The sequence below is a fragment of the Uranotaenia lowii genome, chromosome 2, assembly GCF_029784155.1.
Source record: "Uranotaenia lowii strain MFRU-FL chromosome 2, ASM2978415v1, whole genome shotgun sequence".
Taxonomy (NCBI): Eukaryota; Metazoa; Arthropoda; class Insecta; order Diptera; family Culicidae; genus Uranotaenia; species Uranotaenia lowii.
Genome location: NC_073692.1, coordinates 136367520 through 136393010, shown reverse-complemented (window position 1 = coordinate 136393010; position 25491 = coordinate 136367520). Strand labels below are relative to the sequence as shown.

The window sequence follows — 25491 nt, the reverse complement described above, 5'->3', positions numbered from 1 at the left end:
TTTTCTGTGTACAACGTAACCTCAAGTTCAACCAAAAATCGTTTCCAACTCAAATGTTTCTGGATGGCAACACTGCAAACTCTGATTACGGAATCGGAGATCTATTTTCGCTCAAAAATTCTCGAGTACCTTTGCTACTGCTTCAACATCCCCAGAATATGTGGAGCAAGCTGTTAAAAATGTTTCGCCACTTGGCTCCTGCATAGGCACGATTGAAGTAGAGGATTCAGTCATATCTAAAGCAGCGACAAACTCAAAAATTCTCTCTAGGGGGATCGGAGAGATATCAACAACTATAGAGGAATCTCCGCTTTATGTGCAATCTTCACACTGTTCGACTTAGTCGTCAGGGATCCGATTTTCTCGTACTGTAAGCAAAATTTTGCAATCGATCAGCACGGTTTTATGCCCAAACGCTCCACGCCAACTAACCAGTTGACCTTCACCTCCTAGGTGCACGAAAGTGTTTGCTGCAAAGTCGAAAACTGACGCCATGTATACCGATTTGTTAGCAGCACTTGATAAGGTGAATCACGATATTGCCATAGGTAAGCTGTGGACCCCTACTTGGCTGGTTCCGCAGTTACTTCACTGGACGCAAATTGACAGTTCGCGCAGGAGACTCTCTCTCCAGCCAGTTCTTTGCCTCCTCCGGTGTGCCCCAAGCTAGTCACCTAGGACCGATTATCTTCTTAATCTATCTTAACGATGTGCTCTCACTCCTAGACGGCCCGAAACTTATATGTTATGTTATGCTGATGATCTTAAACTGTTCTACACCATAAATGGTCAGGACGACATTGAACCAGTTGAATCTATTTGCACAGTGGTGCGACATCAACTGCCTTCCTCTTTGTCGCAGTAAAATGTTCAGTCATCAGTTTCTCACGTAGGCGGCAACCTTTTAGCGCGGAGTACTTCTTAGGAGATAAGTCCACAAGTCCACGAGTAGACCACATCAATGATCTGGGCGTAATACTCGACCGTGAGCTGGAGTTCAAAACACATACGAACTACGTCGTCGATAAATCTTCTAGAAGCCTCGGATTATTATTTCATGGGGCCAAGCACTTCAAGGACATGTACTGTCTGAAGAGCCTATATTGCAGCAAAGTTCGATCCATCTTCGAATACCCAAGACCCGTTTCTCTTGCCAAGCTACGAACATCGATGTCGTCTCATAGACATGGATACTCTTCAAGCCCGTAGAAATGCAACCCGAGCCTCTTACGACGTCGATCTACTGACATCGCGAATCGATTGTCCTACGCTACTGGAAGCTATTCCTGTTAGTGTGAGACCTCATGGCCTGAAAAAACCAGAACCTTCAACTGTATGTACCCATTCTATTGAACAACTTTGGGGCCAAAAGTGCTGTCATCAGTGTTATGAAAACGTTCAACCGCTTTTCCGAGCTCTTCGACTTTGGCGTATCGAGGGATGTTTTCCGAAAAAAGCTTTAAGTTATAATAATCGTTAGTTAGATGTGAATTTCGTCTAATATTCATTTTAATTTTAAGTCATCATTTGGACCTATACTTGGCCTGCTGATTGAATAAACAAACAAAAAATAACCAGGGTCATTCCTTCCTACACTAGTTAGCACGACCTCCGCTAATTATACGATTCGGATCTCACGGAAGGTGCCATTGTCCGCTATCTTCAGAGAGCCGAGATGGAAAAATTCGACGACAACTTCTGGCTCCTTCCCATCTAACGTGGCGTTGTTGCTGCCACATAGACGGGATCGGTCGGTTCCGGACTTGCAGTCCAGTGTGAAATTCGTATTTGACGTTTTGATTTTTAAAACAGTCATTTCGGCTTCGCATTTCAGCTCGCGGTAGATCTCCTCCACCTCAGATGATCTACCGATTAAAGCAAATATCATTAAAAAACGGAGCACTTCTATGTCATCGGCAAAGTGGACAAGCTGACTGGATATGTAGAATATCGTGCCTCGCACTACACCCATTGCTCGTTGACGTGAACACCACGCTAAACACCATGCAGAAATACCATCGCCTTGTTGAAGCTCCCTCGGGATTCGATTAAACTCAAAACAGCACTGGATTCTATCTGTCATTGCCTTGCTCAGTCTCGACTGGTCAACGTCCCGAGAAAGCCTTACTGTTCCATAATTTTCCATAGGTCGTCATAGTCGATCGAGTCGTTTGAGGTCTTGAATACAGTCGATGAATACGATTGTATGGACTTGATGTTCAAGGTATTTTTTGAAGCTATTGTCTCAGTGTGACTTTCATACTTCCATACGTGACGATGTTTCTCTCGTCGATACCGAGGTTCCAAATAGTTTCAAACCCTTCGATGTGTTAGGGTATGGTAACGTATGTATATGTTGACCCATTCCACCACTTCCAGTAGATTTTGTCTTCTAGGGTGATGGCCATGATGTGATGATGTTCCCCGATTGCCCTAAACACTACACTCAGAAAAATACTATTATGTATGCCATAAGATTCTCTTATGAAGTGGCGCCATAAGAAAAATTTATGAAATTCATAAGATTGTCTTATGACGCGAATGAATTCTGAAGATGAACGCCTACTTCAATGAGAGGTTGTTGCTTTTCATAAGAGACTCTTATGGAAACAGTAAATCACTTTCTAATAAGAAAAAATCTAGTTATTTCATGCTGAAAACATTCACTTTATTGTTTGCCAAATTTGTTTAAAACTAAATTCTTAATGGTCACCATCAGCAGTGCACCAACAGACGGCTCCATCAGTTTTTTTTGCCGCATCTTAATCTTCGACCTTTCGTTTTTTGGCGATCAGCTTGCTGAAAAGTAAAGAAATAATGTATTTTTGTTTACTAATATATTAAACGTTCATACCAAAAACATCAAATCGGACTTACCATTCCGGAGATAGCAATAACATTTAACATTGAAGGAAAACTATAATAACTATGAACTGGCGATTGTTTCGTACTGTTAGATGATGAAAAAAACTGATGCTATGAATGAATATGTTCATTATTTTTTCACAATGCCGTTTCTTCTATTTTTCATAAGAACATCGTATGAAAATTGAAAGAATTTCATAAGACTCTTATGAAACATTATTTTACACTCTAAAAAGCGGTTCATAAGATGCATCTTATGAAAATTATAATAAGAATTTGCCTGAGTGTATAGATGTGAATATTAAAATAGAACATCTTGGCTATCACAACTCTGGTTCTTCAGATTTGGTTATTTTGTGGAAGAGAACTTTTGATACAAAGATTGCCAACTTGTTGTTGAACTTCAAGGCAAACTTTAAGGTTATTTATTTCTGATCAACGGATCACATATTGATCCAAATGATTACTTAAAATTAAAATTAAAACCAAAACAAGTCTAATATGGGGTTTTCAAGTCCCTCATCAATTTTCTTCGGAAAACATCTCTCGAAACGTCGAACACAAAAATAATGCTCCGAAAAACGGTTGAACGATCGCATTGCACCGGTGAGGGCACTGTTAGCTCCGCAATTGTTCAGTAACGTTGGAAAATCGATTCGTGATATCAGGAGATCGGCGAAGAATGACGCACATGTTGCATGTCTGCGGGCTTGAAGGGTATCAATTTCTATGAGGCGGCATCGATTTTCGTAGCTAGACAAGCGAAAAGGGTCCGCCAGTTCAGGTGTCTAAGGCAGTACCGCAAGAATCGTCGCTGAGTAGCCTCGAGCCGATCGACACCGTTCTGGTAGAAGGGGCACCAGACTGCGATGCGTATTGAAGGATGGAACGAACAATGCTGCAGTATTAGCTTTTCAGGCAATACACGTCCTTGAAGTCCTTCGCCACTCTAAAAATGAAACTCCTGGATGCATTATCAATCACGTAGTTGAATCCCAGGCGCTGATCTAAGATTACGCCAAGCTCGTTAACATGGTTCACTCGTGCGATGGTTTCGTCTCCAAGGAAGTATTCCGCAATTATAGGCTGCTGCCACTTACGAGAAAAGCTGATGACAGCACATTTTATGCGGTTTAATGGCAGGCAGTTAGTGTCGCACCAATCAGCGCAGAGGTTGATCTAACATTGCAGAAAATTTAGTTTGGGGCCGTCGAAGAGTGACAACACGTCGTTGAAATACATAGGAAAATAATCGGTCCTAGATGGCGACCTTAGGACACACGCGTAGGTGACAGGGAACTGCCTGGAAAAGGGTTCAACCGTTCGAACAATAAATTTACGGCCAGTTAAGTAACTGGCGGAACCAGCCAAGTAGAGTACCACAGAACCCTAAGCGTTCCAGTTTTCCGATGAACCATCCAGAAACATGCTTGAAGCTATACGAGTTTCTCTCCGCTGACTATTTAAGTGTTTTCAAAACGATTTTGGGCAAGACCTGAGGTTACGTTGTATTTTCGAAGGGCCTTTTTGCCCTTCGTTTTGAAACGTGGCTATCGATGACATAATTCATAGTATGTGCGTTCTTGAAGTTGCTAGTTTTTCCACAGTAGCGTTCAGCCTAGTTACTTCAAGCGATGCCAATTGAGCAGGGTGATGTGGGACAACTTTAACAAGCTGTGCTGGAGCGAATTCGATGGTCGGTAAACGAGATCCATCGTTGGCAAAGCAGAGGTCCAGTGTACGACCGTATTCGTTCACCACGCTGTTAATCTGGCGCAAGGTTGAAGGCGCCAAAAACGCAGAGCGTGCTGAGTCTGGGTTGACTGGATTCTTCAGCATATCGTTAGCGGTAACAACTAAGGTTGAGGGTAACAAGTCCTTTTGAAGAAACCAGGCGCTCTGTCGGTTTGCTGCAGTTAGCTACTCTCGTGCTGCATTAAAGAACAACCTTACTAGAGTGATCCCATCAGCGTCGGGGGACTTTCGAGTAGAGTGCGTCCGATCCTAATAAAAAATTCGTAGATAAGGCAACACCTTCTGCGTAGTGGATCTCCAGGGTAAGTCGCGTGTTTAGTAGGATAATTTCATTGGCGGGGAGTTTCCGAGTACTGCCTTTTCCAACAAATGAAAATGAGTGGTTAAGAAACGACCTTCCTCGCAGTGGATATGGTAGCGAAAAAAATATTTTGCAGGACGGCTAATTCCCTTGGTGTAGTGTGACTCTCGACGCCAGATGATTCAGTTGAGTTGGAGTAGGATGGCTTAAGTCGGAAACCATCAGAATAATTGCGTTAAATCTCGAGCATGTGCCCTGACAGGCGCGAGGATAGGATAAGCTGCATTTGACTGGCACATGACGGGCGAACGTCAAGTCAACACGAGAAGAACTTGGAACTTGAGTCCTTAAGGGGAGGGAAAGAACTCGTGAATGAGTATGTTGTAGATCGCACAGCGCTAGTAAGACTTTCTTCACCATTAAAGACTGGTTGAACCACAGTCAAAGTCGGGACCAAGGTTAGATGGATTTTAGGGAAAAGGGGTGTATATGGAGTCGTCCCATTGTACCCATAGACCCAATAAGCTACTCAATAAACGGTTTACCGAAATTACTGAGTATACCTTTCCCCAGTAAACATGAATCGGCAGAGATGTAACTCAAATCGACGGGGGGATCGTTACGATCTCTCTGGCGATTTTGCATAATCTAATCGGCAGAGAGGAACACACCATACGCGTGCCTTGGGTGAGTGCCACGAAATAATCTAAGACACGTCCTCCAGAGAAACACACGAACACAATCCGAATCGCGCTTGTATGTTTCCCTTCGAGACGCGTGTTTGCCTGCCTGAGAAGTCGACACGATTGAAAGCATACACGGGACACGGGGACAAAATGCGAGCACACCGTACGAGTGTACGATTCAAACTGATTTGATTTGAAATTCGTTTATTTGAAAGGGTGCCGTGCGCTTTTCCGATTAAGCACCCTTCGATTCAAACTGATTTCGCAAGTACGCATTCGTACTCGTTGCCTCTAGGTATCTCGGAAGGACACACTGAATGAGAATATTTGCGTTCTTGGAGTGTCGCCGAAATTAACCGTTTTATTCTAAGTTCGGTGACTCAGCTCTCAATTTTTGCATCCTCTGCCGATTTCTGAGAGAACGCGCGAACTAGGTCCTATTTGAATCTCTAAGTGATGTCTCTCTAACACTCTGACTAGCACTCCTGTAGTTACTTGCATCCGATTGCGGTGTTCATCTTCTCTTTCGGAAGGCTCAACTTATTTATCTGCTTTCTAGTATCGGGAGAACCCTCTCTTAGCTGAATTGAGATAAAGTTCGTGCAGAATTAGCACTGTGCTTGTGTCTTGTCCCCAGAGAAATCCTCCGCAAGTTTCTTCAACAGCTTCAGAATTGTCCCGAGCTAGGGTCATCTCGTCGGATGTCGGGTCTCCTTGGGGTCTCAGTCTCAGATTTAAGAGGAATTCCTTTTTCCAAGATTTTTTCGTGCATGAGAGGTTGAGTTTTTTTTTTATAAATAGGAAGCTTACCTTAAACAGTACTGACCAATGTTTTCCAGAAACCTTCAAGGCTTTACTAACATTTGTAGTTAAAAAGCCAAAAAAAAAACAATCTAATATTCCAAAATTTTCATTCCTTGTTGCAGGAGCTCAAGAAGCACAACGTGGTGGTGGTGGTTCGCGTCTGCGAGCCCAGCTACAAGATCGAGGAGCTGGCCAGCCAGGGCATCGTGGTGCGGGACCTGGCCTTCGAGGATGGCACCTTCCCGCCGCAGAACATCGTCGACGAGTGGTTTGAAATTTTGAAGCAAAAGTAAGTATCCCGATCGGTCGCGAAGAGATTCCGATGCGTTTCCCTAGAGGTCTTTGCGTGAATGTAAAGTGGTAGCTTTCTTTACAGATTCCACGAGGATACGGAGGCGTGCGTGGCCGTGCATTGCGTGGCTGGACTCGGCCGGGCACCGGTTCTGGTAGCGCTGGCGTTGATCGAACTCGGTTTGAAGTATGAGGCGGCCGTCGAACTGATTCGGGAGTAAGTCCATGTGTTGCGAAGCCGTTAGAAGACCGTTTGACTTAATTTGGTTTTCTCTTTCATTTGCAGCAAGAGGAGAGGTGCTATCAATGCCAAACAGCTGTCATACTTAGAGAAGTATAAGCCCAAGTCACGACTAAAGCACAAAAATGGTCACAAGAATTCGTGCTGCGTGCAATAAAACTATCAAAAATCCCACCAGTTAAAGTGTTCATTTTAAACAAAGAAAATCTTTAAGAAAACGAAAAAGAAAGCCGATAGCAGACAGAGTGTGTTAAGAAAAGAAGCAAATTGTGCAGGACGCGCGCTAGTCTTTTCCCAGATGGAGCCAGCATAGCGCGAATCGTTCCAATAATCGTTAGATCCGGGTCCTTGAGAAGAGCAAAACATACCTATAATTCTAGACTTAAATAGGAGAAGCGAAACGGTCTGTAAGTCTGTTCGGTTACGAGGTGAATGTTTCGGGAAAAAAGTCAGAGATCGGCAGCTTCTTTACCGATATGGTTGGTCAGTTGAAAGTAGGTAACACGATCGAGAATAAGATTGACGTCGTTAGAGCTGTCGGTTAAGGGAAGAAACACAACCCGAAGGAAAAACACGCAAACGTACATTAACAAACTGACAGCAACCACTTGCAAAGTGAAAAGCAAAACCGAAGGGGGAGTCAAGTGAAACTTATAAGGAAAATTATACACGTAACACTAAATCTAAACAGAAGAAATCCAACTAAATAAAATAATTGAATATATTAAAGAAAACTAGTAAAAAACAAATAAACCAAGATAAACAAATGCTTATCCCATTATTGTACGAGTATATGAATTATTGAAACTGGAAGAAGCATGATCACTTTTTTAACAAACCCAAAAAATGAAACAGCAACCACAAACGAGCAAACTGACAGCACACTGGTCTGGATCACCACATACACTATCTTATTTATTTACTTAGCGCAAACTTACAACGGGACTTGAATCATGTGAGCCTGAGAAAGGCAAGGAAATGGTTTGCAATTGAAACCACAACGCTGAAAGGGGGCTTTCGATTCCATAGATAAAGCTTTATTTTACAATTGCTGTACGAATACTTTGTAACGTAGGGTTTGTTCTTACGATTGTGGCAAGTTTTCTGATAAATTTTCGACCAGTCGGAGTTATTCGAGCAATTTTGAATACCTAGTAGGAAATCGTTTTTTCGGTACATGATCACATTTTGTTTAAACGATGCCGCAATCGACTTTAGTTTTTCGAAATAAAATTGTGAAACTTTCTTGAGCTGACAGTTTCAACAGGAATTTGTCTTTTTTTTAAAAAGAAGTGCTAAGTTTTAGATGATTTCTATCATTATCCGTCAGCTCATAGGAATTTGCCAAAGTTTGCAGAATTTCAACGCAATATTATTTAGCAGATAAAATCAGTTTAAGTAATTCGATTGACGCAGTAATGATGTTCCTCGACAAATAAAACAAAAGTGTTCAGTTAAAAGCTTTGCAGTTGGTAACTTAGCTAATAAAAACGGTATCAGCTTGTATTTAAGCACCAATTGCTACCAGGATAAGTTAAAATTTACAGCTCTAATCTTTATTTCGGAAACATGCAACAAAACCGACGCAATGCGTTGGTTTCGTCAACACCAAATATTCTACCTTAATACCAACGAAGAACAAACACAATAGCCCAATTTGTTGTCCAGCATTCAGAAAAGCTGGCTGACTTCTAGTTAAAAGGAAATTAGAACGAAATATTTATTACCTAGTACAATTCATTTAGTTAACATATACATAAAAACATAAAAGAAGTATGTAAGTATACTTACAATAAGTCGAAGCCCCCTCGCAGCCTTTCTGTTTCAAACATTTCATGTCAGGTTAAACTAATCGAGTTTTGCCTGAGATAGGACCCAAGAAAGTCGCACTCGAGAAACACTCCCGAGAACTGACTTTACATAAAAACTAGGCGGGACAGGTTGATGTGACTTCTAATGGGTTCAGGATTTATCCGATATTTCCGAGAGAATAAACAGTGTGAATGTTCCGTTTTCAAATTTCGCTTAGGTCGACGATTATTTTTCACTTTACTGATCTCTATTCGATTGACGACACACATATTCCGTATTCTGATATTGATGTGCTTTGCTCCCGTGATGAAAGGAAAGAAAAACCCAAGCAATCAAACGGTTGCAACCTATCTAAACGAAGCATATTTTTATCTAATCGAAAGTAAAAAACATCATATTCATAGACGATATCAGCATATTGATTGAGAGAGTATCGGGGAGAGAAATATATTTAAAACAACAAGATGAACATCAACAAAAACAACAACTAATAAGTATATAGACGAATAAAAAGATTAAAAGTAAACCAAAATAACCAAGAAATTCGAATTGATCCTTGCATGTGAATGTTGACTTACTGTAAGTGGCCGAACGTTTAGGATGTTAAAAAAAATTGATCTTTTCGTTTTGTATGTCAGCTAATTAAAAAACAAGTGCATTGTATGTCAAAATTCAGCGAAATGCGGCTGATTTACGACAACAATAGATTTCCCAGTGACCAAATCTGCTGTATTCGCTGGATGGTATCGTACAGCCATTCAAAGAGAGTCCAGATTTGCCTTCAGTAATTTATTAACGGAAGGTAATAAAGAAACTAACTTCTAAATTATTGATCAGCAATAATGACGAAAGCCCATTTATCTTTGGATCTACAAACATATTTACATATTTATTGAACTCTCGGACACAAAGGACTAAAAAAAAGGATTAGAAAAAGAAAAGACATATTGTTCAAAGATCTCAAAGTGACCCTTATAGGAAAACCAAACAGTTTCTGAGTCAGACAAGAAAGGTGAATGTTTTGTGACAGGAAGAGAGACACTTATTTGGAAACATTCTGTAAGCACATTCCCTAATTCGAACAGACCTATTGATTTTTGGTTTCATTTCAATCAGAGGCATCTACTGACAGGAATTACAAACTTCGCGCTGTGCATTTGATTAAGAAATGGTCCGATTATTTTCTGCCATAGACATTCAATTTCTCTTATTTCTGCGAGTATTGTACGTAACTCTTTGTGTCACGTCCAAACACCAATCTTCTGTTGCAAACTCAGAAACGTGAAACTTTTCTACACCAAAAAAATAAAACAAATCTTTTCTCCGTTCAAGGAAATAGATTCATCTTTCGGAGCAGGTTGTCCGCCTTCGGAAAAACATTCAGCAAATCTCGCGCGAGATAAGTTTCCTCATCTCAGAAGCAATAATTCTTGAAATTGAAAATCAACTTACGGAAAAACGACAATTAATAATTTTCCAATCTCGACGATTCAATCCTAACTCACCTGACGGCTTTTTTCCGATGGTCGTTGTTAGAAAGCTCACTTTCCAGTGTCCCCTTTCTTTTTCGTGGTCCTCAATGATCTTCCGAAGCAAACAAAACGCGAAACTCTTTTCCACAACATCAGAAAACTTTCTGCTGCGAACGAATCAATGTGCAAAGGAGCGACATCTTTCGGTCGGATTATGAAAATATGTAGCGATTATGCGCCTGAAAGTCGGCCGTACCACAGCTCGTTGTCACTGATTTGAACACTTTACACTTGACCCACTAATATCTCTCCATCACATTTTACACGCGTAGAGAACTGAACAAGACGAGGAGAAAAGTAGTAATATTAGTGTTTATTGTAGTTTACTACTCGGTTCCAAATGAATCCGAACTTTTCGGTTTTCTGATTTTATCAACTTTTTTTTCAGAGATGAAGCTTTCTCAAAAGTTTAAAAACAGATCAGGAGACTTTTCATACTTTTGCAGAAAATGAAATTTTGAAACCACTCTTTAGAATTTCGTATTCGTTAGCTGACCATAATTACATAACTGCCACATGTATTATTACGAAAGTTCCCACGTGTCTGTGCGACACTTATTTCAATTCCATCGACAAATTATTGTCGTTTTAAAATTTGAGAATTTATGTTTTTTTGTGTAAGGAACTCGGAGAACTGCGATTTTATCATAAGAATCTTTCATAGGTTGATGCAGGAAAAACTCACTTTTCGAAGCTGTATGTGTGTTCAGTTATGTGACTATGGGCCAAAGATTCCTTCTGCTCGATAAACAATTATTTTAAAACCGTAATCGTAAACAAAGCTGTGAACTGTTTTAGACCGCTACTACACAAATGTTAGGCAATTTCCAAAACAATATAAACAAAAATCACTACGACGAAACGAAAATCCATGTTTTAGAAACCTCTATTTTGGTGTACATCCAAATAATTATGAAACAACAACAAGAACACACATTTAAAGAGTTATTAAAACATATATTAAACGAAAAAACTGAACCAATCCACCAGAATAAGGGAAGGAGCATGATCATCCTATAAATGAATGTGCTGAAAATCATTTTTCTTCTAGGCAAAAATTTAAAAATAACAGATACGAAGTGAAAACGGTGAAAAAGGAAAATTCGTTTTCGAATTCCTTCCGCATTTTGCGGGGCCACCGGAGAGGAGAGACCGGTTAGATAGCGAGCAGGGTGTTGAGCAACGGTTTGCCGAATCCCGATGGGTGGGAGAAAGCAACTGTGTTCGAAAGAAAGCAGAATAAACCGAAAATCCCTGCAGAGAGATCCTTCACTTATTTAGGCGCGCCATATTGGATAACTGGAGGTGGAAGCTGTTTCATTGAACTGAGCCAAAACCTCCATCCTGGTAGTTCGTTGCGCACAATTGCTTATGTTGCCGCGCGCAGGAAACCGCACGAAGACAAGAAACGAACAACAAAAACACACAAGTTCCAACATTTCCCTTCCGCGGGAGAGGGACAGAGTGAGAGAGAAGTATCGAAAACATAAAAGAAAGAAATAAAAAAACCAAGTCAATCGCCATCAACCATCGCGCCCTCTGACCTATTAGCATCTCATAAACACCCACATCTTCATATTCATTAATAAAACATACATACAAACATATGTAGTCGCAATTTAAGCTAGCAAGAAAATAACAAATGAATGAAAACAAGAGCGTTTTTCTCATAAATAAACAAATCGAAATCCACACATCTCGCGATATGAAAATGAAAGAAAACAACCACACTATATACAACAAACATATATAGCAAATAGATGAAACCAACTAACGCAAAATAAAATCATTAAGTCACAAACTCTCTCATACACGAAGAAGAAGAGAAGAAGAGAATCAACTAAACAAACATATTGATATCTAAATGAATGACAGTATAAGCAGTAAGTAAGAGTATCCGGCTAACATCAACAGAATAATAAAGAAAAAAAAAACCACAATATAAATGAAAGAAGAAGAAGCGAGAGAGGTAAGCTGAAGGTGAAACAATATTATATTGAAGTAATAGATATTGTAATTTTATGAGAAAAAATAAATAAAGACGTTGTGTCTTATTTGTGTCTCATTTCTAAAATTGTCAAACTTGTCAGTTCGTATTTGTCGGATTTGAAAGAAAGGTCCTCCAGTTCAAAAGTTCAAATTTTTATTTTTTCTTTAAAATTATATTTTTAATTTTGGTTCGGAATGATTTTTCATTTTTCTTCGTGTAGGCGTTACATCCGGCTTTATTGAAGACACAAACCTGTGTTACCTTTTCAGACATATGTACAAGCTAGGAAATTGTAACCAATATTGCACACAAGCTCAGTAACGGTTTGATATCGCATGCATGCATGCTCTAATCAGCTGGGCTGCGGACTTGAATCGATAATATGTTTGTTTTGATTCTGCAGTACACGTGCGAGGCGGTCGACGACGGTCTCTGTTTCAAAACAAGCTTTAGATTTAAGTAAGAATTTAAGTTAAAACCATGTTGAAACCAATCCTCAACCAAATAGGAACGAAACGGGTAGTGCTGGCCAGCGGATCTCCCCGGCGCCAGGAGCTGATTCAAAACATTGTAAGTACACGGATAAAAAACTCTACAGGTTGTTTTCAAAATTCGTATGGTTGGCTCTTCCATATAACAGACTTCTGGTTGAACCCATAATATTGCTTAATGAACATCGATAACTACGAACAAACTAGCGTTTATGTAAAGTTGATTTGGCTGTAGAGGATTTCTCAACCGCTTTTCGCTAAAATAATTCAACAGCTAGTAGATTTGCCTGTTATTTCTAAAATTTTGCATTAACGACTATTATGATAGGGTTGATTTTCCTGAAATTATTTAAGCTTTCAAATTCCATGAACCATTTTTTACCTTGCGTTGAAAGTTTTTGAATAATTTGATTACATTTGCTCATCTATTTGTCATTTATAACACGTAAGTAATAAATTTAGAATTCTCGAGGCGGTTTCGATGAATCTGACTCGTTCTGGTTTTCATGAAAATTGTAACAGGCTGGTTAAAAATCGATGGATTTTTATAATGGTTTTGTAGTTCTGAATGCTTAGCTCTAGAAAGTTCATGCTTCTTGCGTTTCGCAACAAGAAAGCACCACAGTAGGCCTACACTGACGGCGAGCTATTGACAACTGACAGTGGAGGAAAAATCAAGAAAACGGAACATGGAAGCCGTAACGGAAGCTCTCTTCTGCACCAGGATTTTGTGAGTGTAGTCAAAATTCTGTAAAATGTTTGTGAATGTCCATGAAATTCACCCGACTACCGGTTTGGCTCTGTCACAACCTGCGGAGTGAATCACCTTCCGTAGCATGTACCTTGTTTCTTGCCATTAGATAGGCTTAGGATTAAAACTGATCACAGCAATCTGATAGTTTTTGAATATTAAGGCTGTAGAAAGTTGTGCAAAAAGCGTAGGTAGAATAAAAATCATAAAATTCATCTCAATAATTGTTAAATTTATTAAAAATGTTTAGATACAATAGCTACAGACTGTGCTAGTATCTATATAGGGCCAGTATCTACATAGCTTCAATATCAATTCGCCATGTAATGATGTAAAACAAATAGTTAAAAATAACTTCGACTAATAAGGCGTGTTTTACCTTTCCTCAAAAGAATTTATTAACGATGCCGCCGTCTCAAATGACAAAATAGTTCATAATAAAGGCTGTTGAAAAAAAAACGGAAAAGGACCAGCATGTTGGTTCTCCTCAAAATATTTCTGTTTAAGAACAGTCTTATAAACTTTATTATATGACATAACATCAAATTCTACAGAAAATGAATAATTAAGAAGCTCATATGTTAAAAAAAAATATTCATAAGTTTCAAATCATAAGCATTTGATTGTGATGAATTTATGCAAAACAGGACAAAAAAGTATCAACGATTCACAACAAAGTTTTCTCTACATTCCATTTCGTAGCTTAAATTTCTGATATGTAAACTCAACCCTCAAAGTTACTCAACAACCTGAGAGAAATCGTCAACATAACAAAAATAAGTTTCAAGCTTCGCTGCTGTCCTAGAAATGAATCACTTCGGCCATGATAGAATTAGTTTATTTTTAGATAGACTGGAATAACCAAACCAAATGGGGCGTTCAGAAAACAATAGCGGCAGCAGCGCAGCTGATGAACAGAAGGATTGATGTGTACTTTGAAGACGCAAAAAATCATTACTTCAACAGAAAGACATTCAGGAATAAAATTCGAGAAACCACCATTACAGGATGAGGCGCCCCCGAAATCTTAAATGACCCAATTTCAACCACTAATACTAATGAACGCAGTTACCACATCAACGCAGCCACAAATAGGAGACCCCATAAGAAGAGACTATAACACATTCAAATTTCTGTCGAGGAACTGCAGAGGCTCCACCGAAGAGAACAAGGGTACAATTTCGAATTTTGCTCGAGCCCAATTCTCTCCCTGGTGGCAGAAAGTGGCCAAATGCCGTTCAGATACATCATCGCGAAGCACCTAACCTCCAAAGCCCTTAGATGGCTGACTAAAGGAGGCTCCAGAGACTCACTTGTGGTCACCAGAACGAATCAGATTCTCTTGGAAATAACATGCCACGAAATACCATCCAACTGTCCCCGATCAGAACCCAAAATCCATTATTGGAACGACAAAACCCCAATAGTCAACTTGACCTTGCTTCGAAGGATAAAAACCAACGATCCTCCATCCTCCGTCTTGTTTTTTTTTGTTTACCCAGGTGGTAAATTCGAAGAAGGAATTTTATGAATTGGTCCCAATGCACGTCGAGTGCCGTGTCTACATGGGTCAACTCGTTATATACTAATCCGTATATACATATGCCCTAAACTCCACCTGAGGCCTCAGACAATTTCCCAAGCCGGTACCTGCCCAAAGACAATACTTCGGCAGGGGGTGTCTAATTCACGCATATGCGCTACTTATGCAACATTCGCCAAGAAGTTCATATTTAAATTAAATATCATCCTGACAGCCCAAGATCATCTTCACGTTGTGGTCCCATCGGCTACGCTGATTGTTTTGCGGCGTCTACAACCGAACAAATAACCTTATGCTCCCCCTACCTGCACAATGCTTAGTGTTCAACTCCTAAGCGTTTGCAATCCTGAAGGCGGTCGAGACTCACCAACCAAACACAGTCATCTTCAGCGACTCGGCCAGCGTGCTCACAGCACACAGCGCACATATCAAAAATAGCAACCAACAAACACATCACACTATGCTGGTTATCGGGACACGCTGGAATGCCCGACAATGAAGCAGCGGACAAACTCGCTGCAGCAGCCACATTATTGAGCCACCGTTAGCTATCCCTCAGCAAGACGCATCTCTCCACATCAAAAACGCCCTCCAAGTGGACCTAGAATGGGACTCAAACCATCAAGCAAAACTGAGAGAAATCAAAAACTCAACAAAAAAATGGACCGACAGACCCAATCCGACCGAAAGAAGAGTCCTCATCCGCCTCCTCATTGGTCACACTCGACTCACCCATGAACATCTCATAGCTAAAACAGATCCACCCACCTGCCCATGCTGCGACACAGCAGTAACAAACATATCCTGACAACCTGCTCACAGTATCACCACATGCGACTGATCTGCTGCCTTTCGCCGAGCATGCGGGAAATGCTTCCAAACGGTCCGAAGGAGGAGAACAACGTGTTGGATTTCCTTCGCAGAACAGGCCTATACCACAAAATATAAAAGGAACCGAGGTCGAACGACCCAAATGGGTTAAACACCACCTAAATCGAGGAATAATGACCTTCATAGATTAAATTCCTATAAAAAAGAAAAAAAAAACAAGAGTACACTGATGAAGAGCATCATCAAGAGAGAAAACATTAATCTGGTTGGTCTGCAGGAGACAAAACTGGGACAATGCAGTTCAGAATCTAAGCATTACATTTGCTACAACGTGAACATGAACGCAAATCAGGATCGAATATGAGGTGCCACAGCAATTCTAATAAACAAAGACATGCACAAACAAGGTCTATTCCGAAAAAAAATCTGACAACACCTGTTCAATTCTAGCGAACATCTTCGAAAAACAAGTGTTTTAATATCAACATATATTCGCACGAATGAACGAGACAAAATAAAGAATTTTAAATCATAATGAGGGATCTACTGTCTCCAACACCTTCTAATTGTATGGGACATGAATGCTGACATAGGAAATACAGATAGAGGAGATGACAACAAATCCTGAATATAACGTCAACTTATGCATGACACATGTAACTCAAATGAACAGGTCCTGAAGAAAATAATCCAAGAATTGAAGTGATAAACTACCTCTCTTTCAGCCACTCGTAATAGGGGCTAAGCACCTGGAGTAACGGCGATTCGCAATCTCAGATAGACCACATCCTGATGTCAAAAATAACTGGAACAAACAATAGTGGCGAATCATCACCCTGCTATGAAAAGTGACCATAAAATGGTTATCTGCAGCTTGATCAAAGATGATGTAACACCAACTACTTCAAAAAGCAAATAGGAGACACAACCACAAAAGAAGCAGCCGACAGATCCTTGGGCATCCCAACCTCCCCGGTGACACCAAGGATAAGAGAAGCCAGCCGAATCTATGAAATAGCACACCAGAAGCCACGAAGGAGAAAATGAACCCAATATTGAGGAGAAGGGAAAATATATTCAGTTAGAAAAAAATGCGACCTTACGATTAGCACTTTACCAAATAAGTCAACGAAGAACGTGATGTACTGTCATAAATTACCAGGCCATCCTGACTTATCAAGACCCACAAACGGAAGAAATAAACAAAAAATCATGGGTACATCAGCATCTAGTAATGGGCGGACAAATTGAGAGAGGACAAGACGGATTCAATAGTACGCAATTTTTTCTTAAATCCTTAAAAATCGACTCACAAATAGTATCCTTTTGACATCTGATTACCAAATGGCCTTTCAGGAGAAAAGAAGCGCTGCGGACCAAATTTCCAAGATGACAGATGACTGAATAATTGCAAACCTAAATATACTAGACTCAGTGGACTTTAACCAGGCATTTGATAGATTGGACACCAGAAAAACATAGCATATTCTGAAGGATCTCTGAGCCCCGGAAGCGCTTGTTAGTAAATTAAGAATGAGTACAAATGGTACGGGAAAAGAGCTGAGACGGCATTCAAAATCAAAGCAATAACCCCAATCATCGGGTTTAACTCAATTCCTGCCGGGTGTAACTGCCTCAAGCTCATGATATAAAAAATCTTTGCATCCTAGACTATGCAAATGATCAATACTTGACTCAATACTGGAAGTAAATTACAGGAGGACAAAAATCCTGATGAGAGGCTCATTCAACACAAACAACAACGAGTCGAAACGAATAACGAAATTTGGGAAGTTCGGTAGGCACAATCACCCAATACCTGGGGAGCTACATGACCTCAAGCCTAACCAGATGAGCAACCACGTGTTACAAAGGCTTACAATGCATTCTACTAAATTTTAAGTTTTCAACAAGATCACTCGCTGGATTAGAAAACAACAAAAAGGCTTTATCACTGCCTCTTATCTCCAATTGTCTCATACGGTCTAGAAATGTCAACTTAAATCAAACGCAACAGAAACTCACTCAAGGACATGGAAGAGGATATTTTCAGATCCCGGCAACGTTACACGATTTGTCTATGTATCGTGTGACCAACATCTTTTATCTAAGCTTTGGTGAATCTCGTTTTTAAGCTTTTTTTCCTCAGATTTGAGTTTTTTTTGCCTTGAGAGCGTAGGAGATGAAAGCTCAAATCTGAAGAAAAAAGCTTAAATCTGAGGAAAAAAGCTTATATCTGAGAGATGTGCTCCCCACGGATGGTATAACGTTGCCGGGATCTGGATATTTACTAACCTTCAGAAAACCTATCAAAGAAAGAGATGTAGGGATGACAAGGAGAATGAAGGCACAGAAAATCCGCACATTACCCCGAACTGATATATGGGATTCACCATAAATAATAAAATTGAAATTGAATAAGTCTATCGACCTTATTGGTGGAAAGTAATGTCCTTTTCAGTAAGAATATTACAAGATTATGAAAATTTATAGACGGAGAGAAAGTTAGAAGAAATGAAAGATGGTGAAAATGAGGTGGTTATTTGAAAAAGACATAATTGAACCCTAAAATAGTCTAAGCAAAATGTAAATACTCACCGATAATTTATGTGGTTTGTTTACATATTCATCATTTGGAGCACGTTCAAAGTTGACTTAAATAGGAGAGAGAGAATGTGCTACCTTTAGGAAAATCCGGGATGCCAAAAAAAAACTGGAAAAGAGGGATCTCAATTTCGCTCACTTTCTCAGCGGGAAAGTAAGCGTTGAGATTTAAATGGTTTCAGATATGTAGAGAAGGGATCCCATCAAACCTTAAGAATCACAAAAAAATTCTAGGCTAGAGGAGTCTGGACGAAGAACAAATAATTTTAAACAGAGAACCAGAACTTCTAGTCAATAAGAGTTTGGACGAAATGGGTAAAAAGGCCGGCCAAAAATTGTGATGAAATCTATTTAATCTAAATTCTTCAATAGTACAGTTGACTACTAATCGACTTCCTGAGATCATCCGAAATCTGTTAAGCTCCAGACCTGAATAATTACTCCCTGCGAGTATTTTTTTTGTGATCGCTCAGATAAGCTCCCTTAAGCTCAGAACGGATCTATCGATGGATTGCCTTCTCAGAATGTTATTATCGCGTTTCGATATAACCGGGGTTTGGTTGCGAATCGTTACGGTCGATAGTCTGATAATGGACCACCAATGCCCGTGCTGAACAAAAATTTGATATGTGATGATAATTCTTCTAAATAATCATGATTCGGCCTTATCGGTGAGAAGTGATGTCCTTTTTAGTGAGTACAGATTCAAATTTTGAAATTTAATAGACGGATAGAAAGTTAGAAGGAATGAAATATGGTGATAATGAGCGGGTAGCATTTATCAGAAGCATTATCATCACATACCAAATTTTTGTTCGGCACGGGCCAACTTCTAATGTGTAGTGCAACTCTATCTGTATTTATACCACTTCATAGTAGTTGGCCCGTGCCGAACAAAAATTTGATATGTGATGATAATCCTTCTGTGTTCTGATAAATTCTACTTGCTCATTTTCACCATCTAACTTTCTAACTTTCTATCCGTCTATAAAATTTCATAATCTTAAGATGTTCTTACTAAAAAGGACATTACTTTTCATCGATAAGGCCGATAAGTTAATCAACAAACTTAAATTACGGTGAACAATCTCTTCATAAAATTAGATTTGAAGTTTATTGAAATTTAAAAAAAAAAACAAAAACTTAGTCTTAGAACATTTTGTGTGTTTTGAGCACTGTTTTATTTTTAAAATTTTTATTAGGTTTCAATATTCCGGTCTGCCTTCTGAGATAATGATTGGGAAGTCCTCCAATTTAAGAAATATTTTATTTAAAAAATCTGTGTTTCACTTTAAAATTCCATATGTTCCTTCTCAGGGTCTGTCCAACGTTCAGCTGTGTCCATCGACCTTCGAGGAGAACCTGGACAAAACGCGGTACTCATTCGCGGAGTACGTGGCCGAGACGGCTTACCACAAGGTGCTGGAGGTGTACCGGCGGCTGTCCGGCGAATCGACGATTGATTCCTCCCTGAGGCCGGACATCGTAATCGGTGCCGATACGATGGTCACCATGGATGGGAAAATGTACGGCAAACCGAAAACGCCAGAAGTCGCATTCCAGATGCTCAGTGAGTGCGTATCATCTCATCTGTCTAGTTTGAGCTTGTTGTAATCTTTTTTTTTTTTGTTTGCTGGTTTGCTTTCTTGCCATTGCAGATTGATGGGCCGGCAGCATATCGTCTACACCGGAGTGGTCATCAAATATCACGACCGGGAGGTAAAGTTTACGGAAGCTTGTAAGGTGAACTTCGGCAAGGCAACGGCCGAACAGATTCAGGCATACGTCGATACCGGAGAACCACTGTAAGTGCTGTTGACTGGTGCTTGAATTCTTGCATCGTTGGGGTAGGATTTTGGATTTGGAAAATTCACTAGATGGATTGATGTTATTCGGGGGAATGGTTCATTTTTATTTTTAGTTTTAAAATCTTAAAGCGCTTAGTACTAAAATGTAGTTAGATACTAAATTTATCGTATCATCTTTATTTTAAACTTTTAAGACATTTTCTGTATATAAAAACAGAATTTTTTTTCAATCTGTTCAACGATGAAATGTAAAAAAATCATTTTGACTTCAGTGTTAATAAATAACCGAAAAATAGGCCTTTATTCTGCGCCGCGCGTGATATGAACTTTGATGAGACTAGAAAATTTGTTCTGGCGAGATTTAAATCCTAAAATCAGATTTGAATTTATGAAGTGAACTAAATAAACTTTCAATTCCTTTGATTTTAGAGTTAACATCCTGATAATTATTTTGGATTCAAGATTTGAACTATCAAAATCAGGAAAATGAATTTCTTTTCCATTATTTGTTCTTGAATTTACAAATGGATTTTCAACCCAAATTATGTTCGTTTGTAAAAAAAACTCCTAGGAGGTCCCTTGAGCACCAAACAAGATGTACTTCCCAAGTAACCAAAAGTCACATATTCACTTAAATGAAGCCTTTAAAAGTTATTTACATATTGGCTGACAAAGAGAAACAACTGCCTGTGTGAATGGATTAAACTGACATTGGGTCATCTGCCTCAAGCGTGCACGCACGCAGTCAGTCGGTGAGAAAGCGAGAAAGTCGGCAGTGTGTGTCGTTCCCCCAGCAGCTCGTGATCCGGGTGTTCTCCAGCAGTGCTGCTTCCGAGCTTCGGAGCTCCGGACAGGTCTGCACATTTGGCGACCGTGGCAAATAATTTCTCGTAAACCTCAAAAACGTGAAATTATTTAAAACAAAGTTGAACCAAAAAGGGTAAACAAATGTGATAAACGATTCACGATGAAATAATTTTCATCAAACTTGCTTAAAATTTAAGTAGTTTATAAATTACCCAGTACGAAAAAATGTGGATAAGTAAATTATGTTAAATGTAAATTGCATAAATTGATGAAAAGTTATGGAATAATGCCGAAACTGGGATGGATGGTAATAAATAAATTCAAAATTCAGCTTAATTCAAGTTTCGTTAAAAAAAAATGAAACTGAAATAATGAGCGAGTCGTTCGACAGCTTGACCATGTTCACAATTTCAAGCGAGCTGAGAAAACAGCCTGAATATATCAGTAAAAATTTCAAGCGAGTTGAGAGGACAGCTTGATAATGAAAAGGCGAGTTGAGAGGACAGCCTGAACATATCGATAGAAAATTTAAAACAGTTCAGAGGACAGCTTGGAATTGAAAGACGAGTTAAGAGGACAGCCTAAACATATCGATTGAAATTTCAAGCGAGTTGAAAGGACAACTTGATAATAAAAAAGGCAAGTTGAAAGAACAGCTTGAACATATCGATAGAAATTTTAAGCCAGTTGAGAGAACGGCTTAAAACTGGAAAGGTGAGTTGAGAGAACAGCCTGAACATATCGATTAAAATTTCAAGCGAGCTGAGAAGACAGCTTGAAAATGAAAAGGCGAGTTGAGAAACACAGCCTAAACATATCGATAGAAATTTGAAGTCAGTTCAGAGGACAGCTTTAAATTGAAAAAGCGAGTTGAGAGGACAGTCTATCGATAGAAATTTCAAGCGAGTTGAGAGAACAGCTTAAAATTGAGAATGCGAGTTGAGAGAACAGCCTGAATATATTGATAGATCTTTTAAGCCAGTTCAGAGGACAACTTGGTAATGAAAAGGCGAGTTGAGAAGACAGCCTGAACATATCGATAGAAGTTTTAAGCCAGTTCAGAGGACAACTTGATAATGAAAAGGTGAGTTGAGAAGACAGCCTGAACATATCGATAGAAGTTTTAAGCCAGTTCAGAGGACAACTTGATAATGAAAAGGTGAGTTGAGAGGACAGCCTGAAAATACCGATACAGAATTCCAGCGATTCGGGAGTACAGCTTAAAATTCAAAGGCGAGTTGAGAGGACAGCCTGAACATATTGATAGAAATTTCAAGCCAGTTGAGAGGACAGCCTAAAATTCAAAGGCGATTTGAGGGGACAGCCTAACATATTGATAGAAATTTCAAGCCAGTTGAGAGGACAGCTTGATAATGAGAAGGAGAGTTGAGAGGACAGCTTGAACATATTGATAGAAATTTCAAGCCAGTTGAGAGGACAGCTTAAAATTCAAAGGCGATTTGAGGGGACAACCTAACATATCGATAGAAATTTCAAGCCAGTTGAGAGGACAGCTTGATAATGAGAAGGAGAGTTGAGAAGACAGCCTGAACATATAGATAGAAATTTTAAGCCAGTTTAGAGGACAGCTTGAAATTGAAAAACGAGTTGAGAGAACAGCTTAAAATTGAAAAGGCGAGTTGAGAGGACAGCCTGAACATATCGATAGAAATTTTCAGCCAGTTGAGAGAACGGCTTAAAACTGGAAAGGTGATTTGAGAGAACAGCCTGAACATATTGATTGAAATTTTAAGCGAGTTTAGAGGACAGCTTGATAATGAAAAGGAGAGTTGAGAGGACAGCCTGAACATATAGATAGAAATTTTTAGCCAGTTGAGAGGACAGCTTGAAATCGAAAAACGAGTTGAGAGGACAGCTCAAAATTGAAAAGGCGAGTTGAGAGGACAGCTTGAACATATCGATAGAAATTTTATGCCAGTTGAGAGGATAGATTGAAATTGAAAGGCGCGTTGAGAGGACAGCCTGAAAAATCCGATAAAGAATTCAAGCGAGTTGGGAGTACAACTTAAAAATCAAAGGCGAGTTGACAGGACAGCTTGAACATATCGATAGAAATTTAAGGCCAGTTGAGAGGACAGCCTAAAATTGAAAGACGTGTAAGGAGGACAGCCTGAACATATCGATTGAAATTTCAAGCGAGTTTAGAGGACAGCTTAAAAAAGGCGAGTTGAGAGGACAGCCTCAACACATCGATAAAAATTTTAAGCCAGTTGAGAGGACAGCTTGAAATTGAAAGATGAGTTGAGAGGACAACCTGAACATATCGATTGAAATTTCAAGTGAGTTGAAAGTGCTTAAAATGAAAAGGCGAGTTGAGAGAACAGCCTGGACATATCGATAGAAATTTTAAGCCAGTTGAGAGGACAGCCTGAAATTGAAAGACGAGTTGAGAGGACAGCCTGAACATATCGATAGAAATTTTAAGCAAGTTGAAAGAACAGCTTGAAATTGAAAAGGCGAGTTGAGAGAACAGCCTGAACATATCGATAAAAATATCAAGCGAGTTGAGAGGACAGCTTGAAATTCAAAGGTGAGTTAAAAGGACAACCTGAACGTATCGATAGGAAATTTAAGCCAGTTGAGAGGACAGCTTAAAATTGAAAGCCGAGTTGAGAGGACAACCTGAATATGACGATTGAAATTTCAAGCTAGTTGAGAAGACAGCTTGAAAATGAAAGGGATGAAAGTCGAGGGACTGCTACAGGATTAATTGTTTTAAATTTCGAATTGAGAACACATCTTAAAAATGAGAAAAAGGCACCTCGAGAGCCTAGCCCAACATTTCACCGATTTGAACCAAGCGGGTTATGTGAAAAGTTTGAAATAAAAAATGAATTACAAAGTGAGTTTAGAATAAAACTTCAAATTGTACAGCGAGTTAGATGAAAGATGGGTATGAGAGAACAAAAATATCTTTGATAATTCTAGTAACAATCAGAATAGCTGACCAAATGTTGTTTTCTGTTCATGAGTTCGAATTCAGAAAAAGTGAAACAAACCAGAGAGGAGTCAACCCAAGTAACATTATAAGTTTTATAGCAGGCTACTAGATAAACATTTGGTTTTATGAGGGGCTTGAGAAGTCTAATACAACTATCGGTGGTGTTTGGGAATGCTTCAAATGCGCCTATAGAAAAATGAAATTGCGCCAAATATGAAATTAACATAGTTCTGTATTTTTGGCTTTTAAAAATGTAAACCATATTTTGTGCTTAGATTTTGTGAACCTGTCCAGCTTCTGGCTTGGACACGAAAACCTTCCGAAGCATGAATGAAAATATGTTTGTGGTTTTTTTTCTCTCGTCTCTCTTTTCTCGGTTTTTGTCACCGGATCGGCACCGCGACGCAACTATGATGGGCGTTCATCTTCATCAACCCGGAACACCAGTGACAAGGCCGGTGGCTACGGAATTCAAGGAATCGGTGGAACGTTTGTGGAGAAAATCGAAGGCGATTACTTCACCGTGGTCGGACTGCCTCTATATCGGATATCGGCTGAGCTCTGCAAAATGTTCGACTATCGGGTGGAGGAAAATTGAGACAGGGCCTCTTTCTGGTGAAAAATGACAGCGGAGATGGTGTGAGCTTAGTTTTCCTGTATTTCGAATACATTCATATACGTCAGTTCCTGAAACATGAGTTATGCTTGTCGATGACATTCCTTTGCGTGAACTTTGGTACGTTCTTAATTTTACTCTCCTAATTCCAAGTAAATTAGCAAAATTGAATCAGATTAGGTATATAAAAAGGAATTGTAAGCTAAAAAGTGTTTAAACCCCAAAAAACAATTCAGAAATATGCTTCCTTCGAATTATCATTAATATGCAAATATCCTTAAAGTGTTTTAAAAGAAAGTTTCAAATGTGATGCTAGTTTTTTAACTTTTTATACCTTTCAAAAAAAATAAATGCAGGGTTAAAAATTCAGAATTTTCGAATAAATCAACTCCGATTAAGCTAACATTTGGAGACATAAAAAAATGATACCATTCATTGGTACAAAGTGAAGTGCCTCGAAAGTCTATTCTAAGTTAGTATAATAAGCTGTAATCTGAAGCTTCCAAGTGCATAGCTATTCCATAAATAAGAATTTATCGCTTCGCTAAACCAGTAAAGATGGGTAGCGACAATGTATACCCAAAATTACTGAGCTCTATCGTGTCGTTTGAACATCCGATTTTCCACTGCAATAAAGTAATGGAAAACAGGTTTTCACACCGTTATTATTTCTCGCGCCCGTTTGAATTTGAACCAAAGCACAGAATCAGAAACCCCATCATCTACAGCATTAGGCGTCTGGCTGGCAAAAAACGTGACACTGGTAATTGGTAAATATTACGAGACTTGCGGGTGTGAAGT

The 25491-nt window shown here is 39.4% G+C and overlaps 2 protein-coding genes across 5 annotated transcripts in view; both read left to right on the top strand.

Annotated features, from left to right (window-relative positions):
• The window catches only part of LOC129744606 (PRL-1 phosphatase-like), a 209873-nt gene extending 202747 nt beyond the window's left edge, over window positions 1–7126 (top strand). For 3 of the 4 annotated variants that reach the window (XM_055737224.1, XM_055737226.1, XM_055737225.1), the window contains 3 exons: window positions 6534–6700; window positions 6776–6919; window positions 6989–7126. In XM_055737224.1, coding sequence (XP_055593199.1) covers window positions 6534–6700; window positions 6776–6919; window positions 6989–7100 — 423 coding nt within the window. In that variant the 3' untranslated portion in view covers window positions 7101–7126. The remainder of the gene's footprint in view (window positions 1–6533; window positions 6701–6775; window positions 6920–6988) is intronic. The other variant, XM_055737227.1, reaches the window with a different exon arrangement.
• Window positions 7127–12689: 5563 nt separating this feature from the next.
• Window positions 12690–24735, top strand: LOC129744604 (dTTP/UTP pyrophosphatase-like). Its single transcript, XM_055737220.1, has 4 exons — window positions 12690–12847; window positions 19815–20071; window positions 20156–20302; window positions 24522–24735. Exons 1-4 carry the CDS (start codon window positions 12758–12760, stop codon window positions 24670–24672), a joined length of 645 nt encoding a protein of 214 aa, XP_055593195.1. The 5' UTR covers window positions 12690–12757; the 3' UTR covers window positions 24673–24735.
• Window positions 24736–25491: the final 756 nt, after the last annotated feature.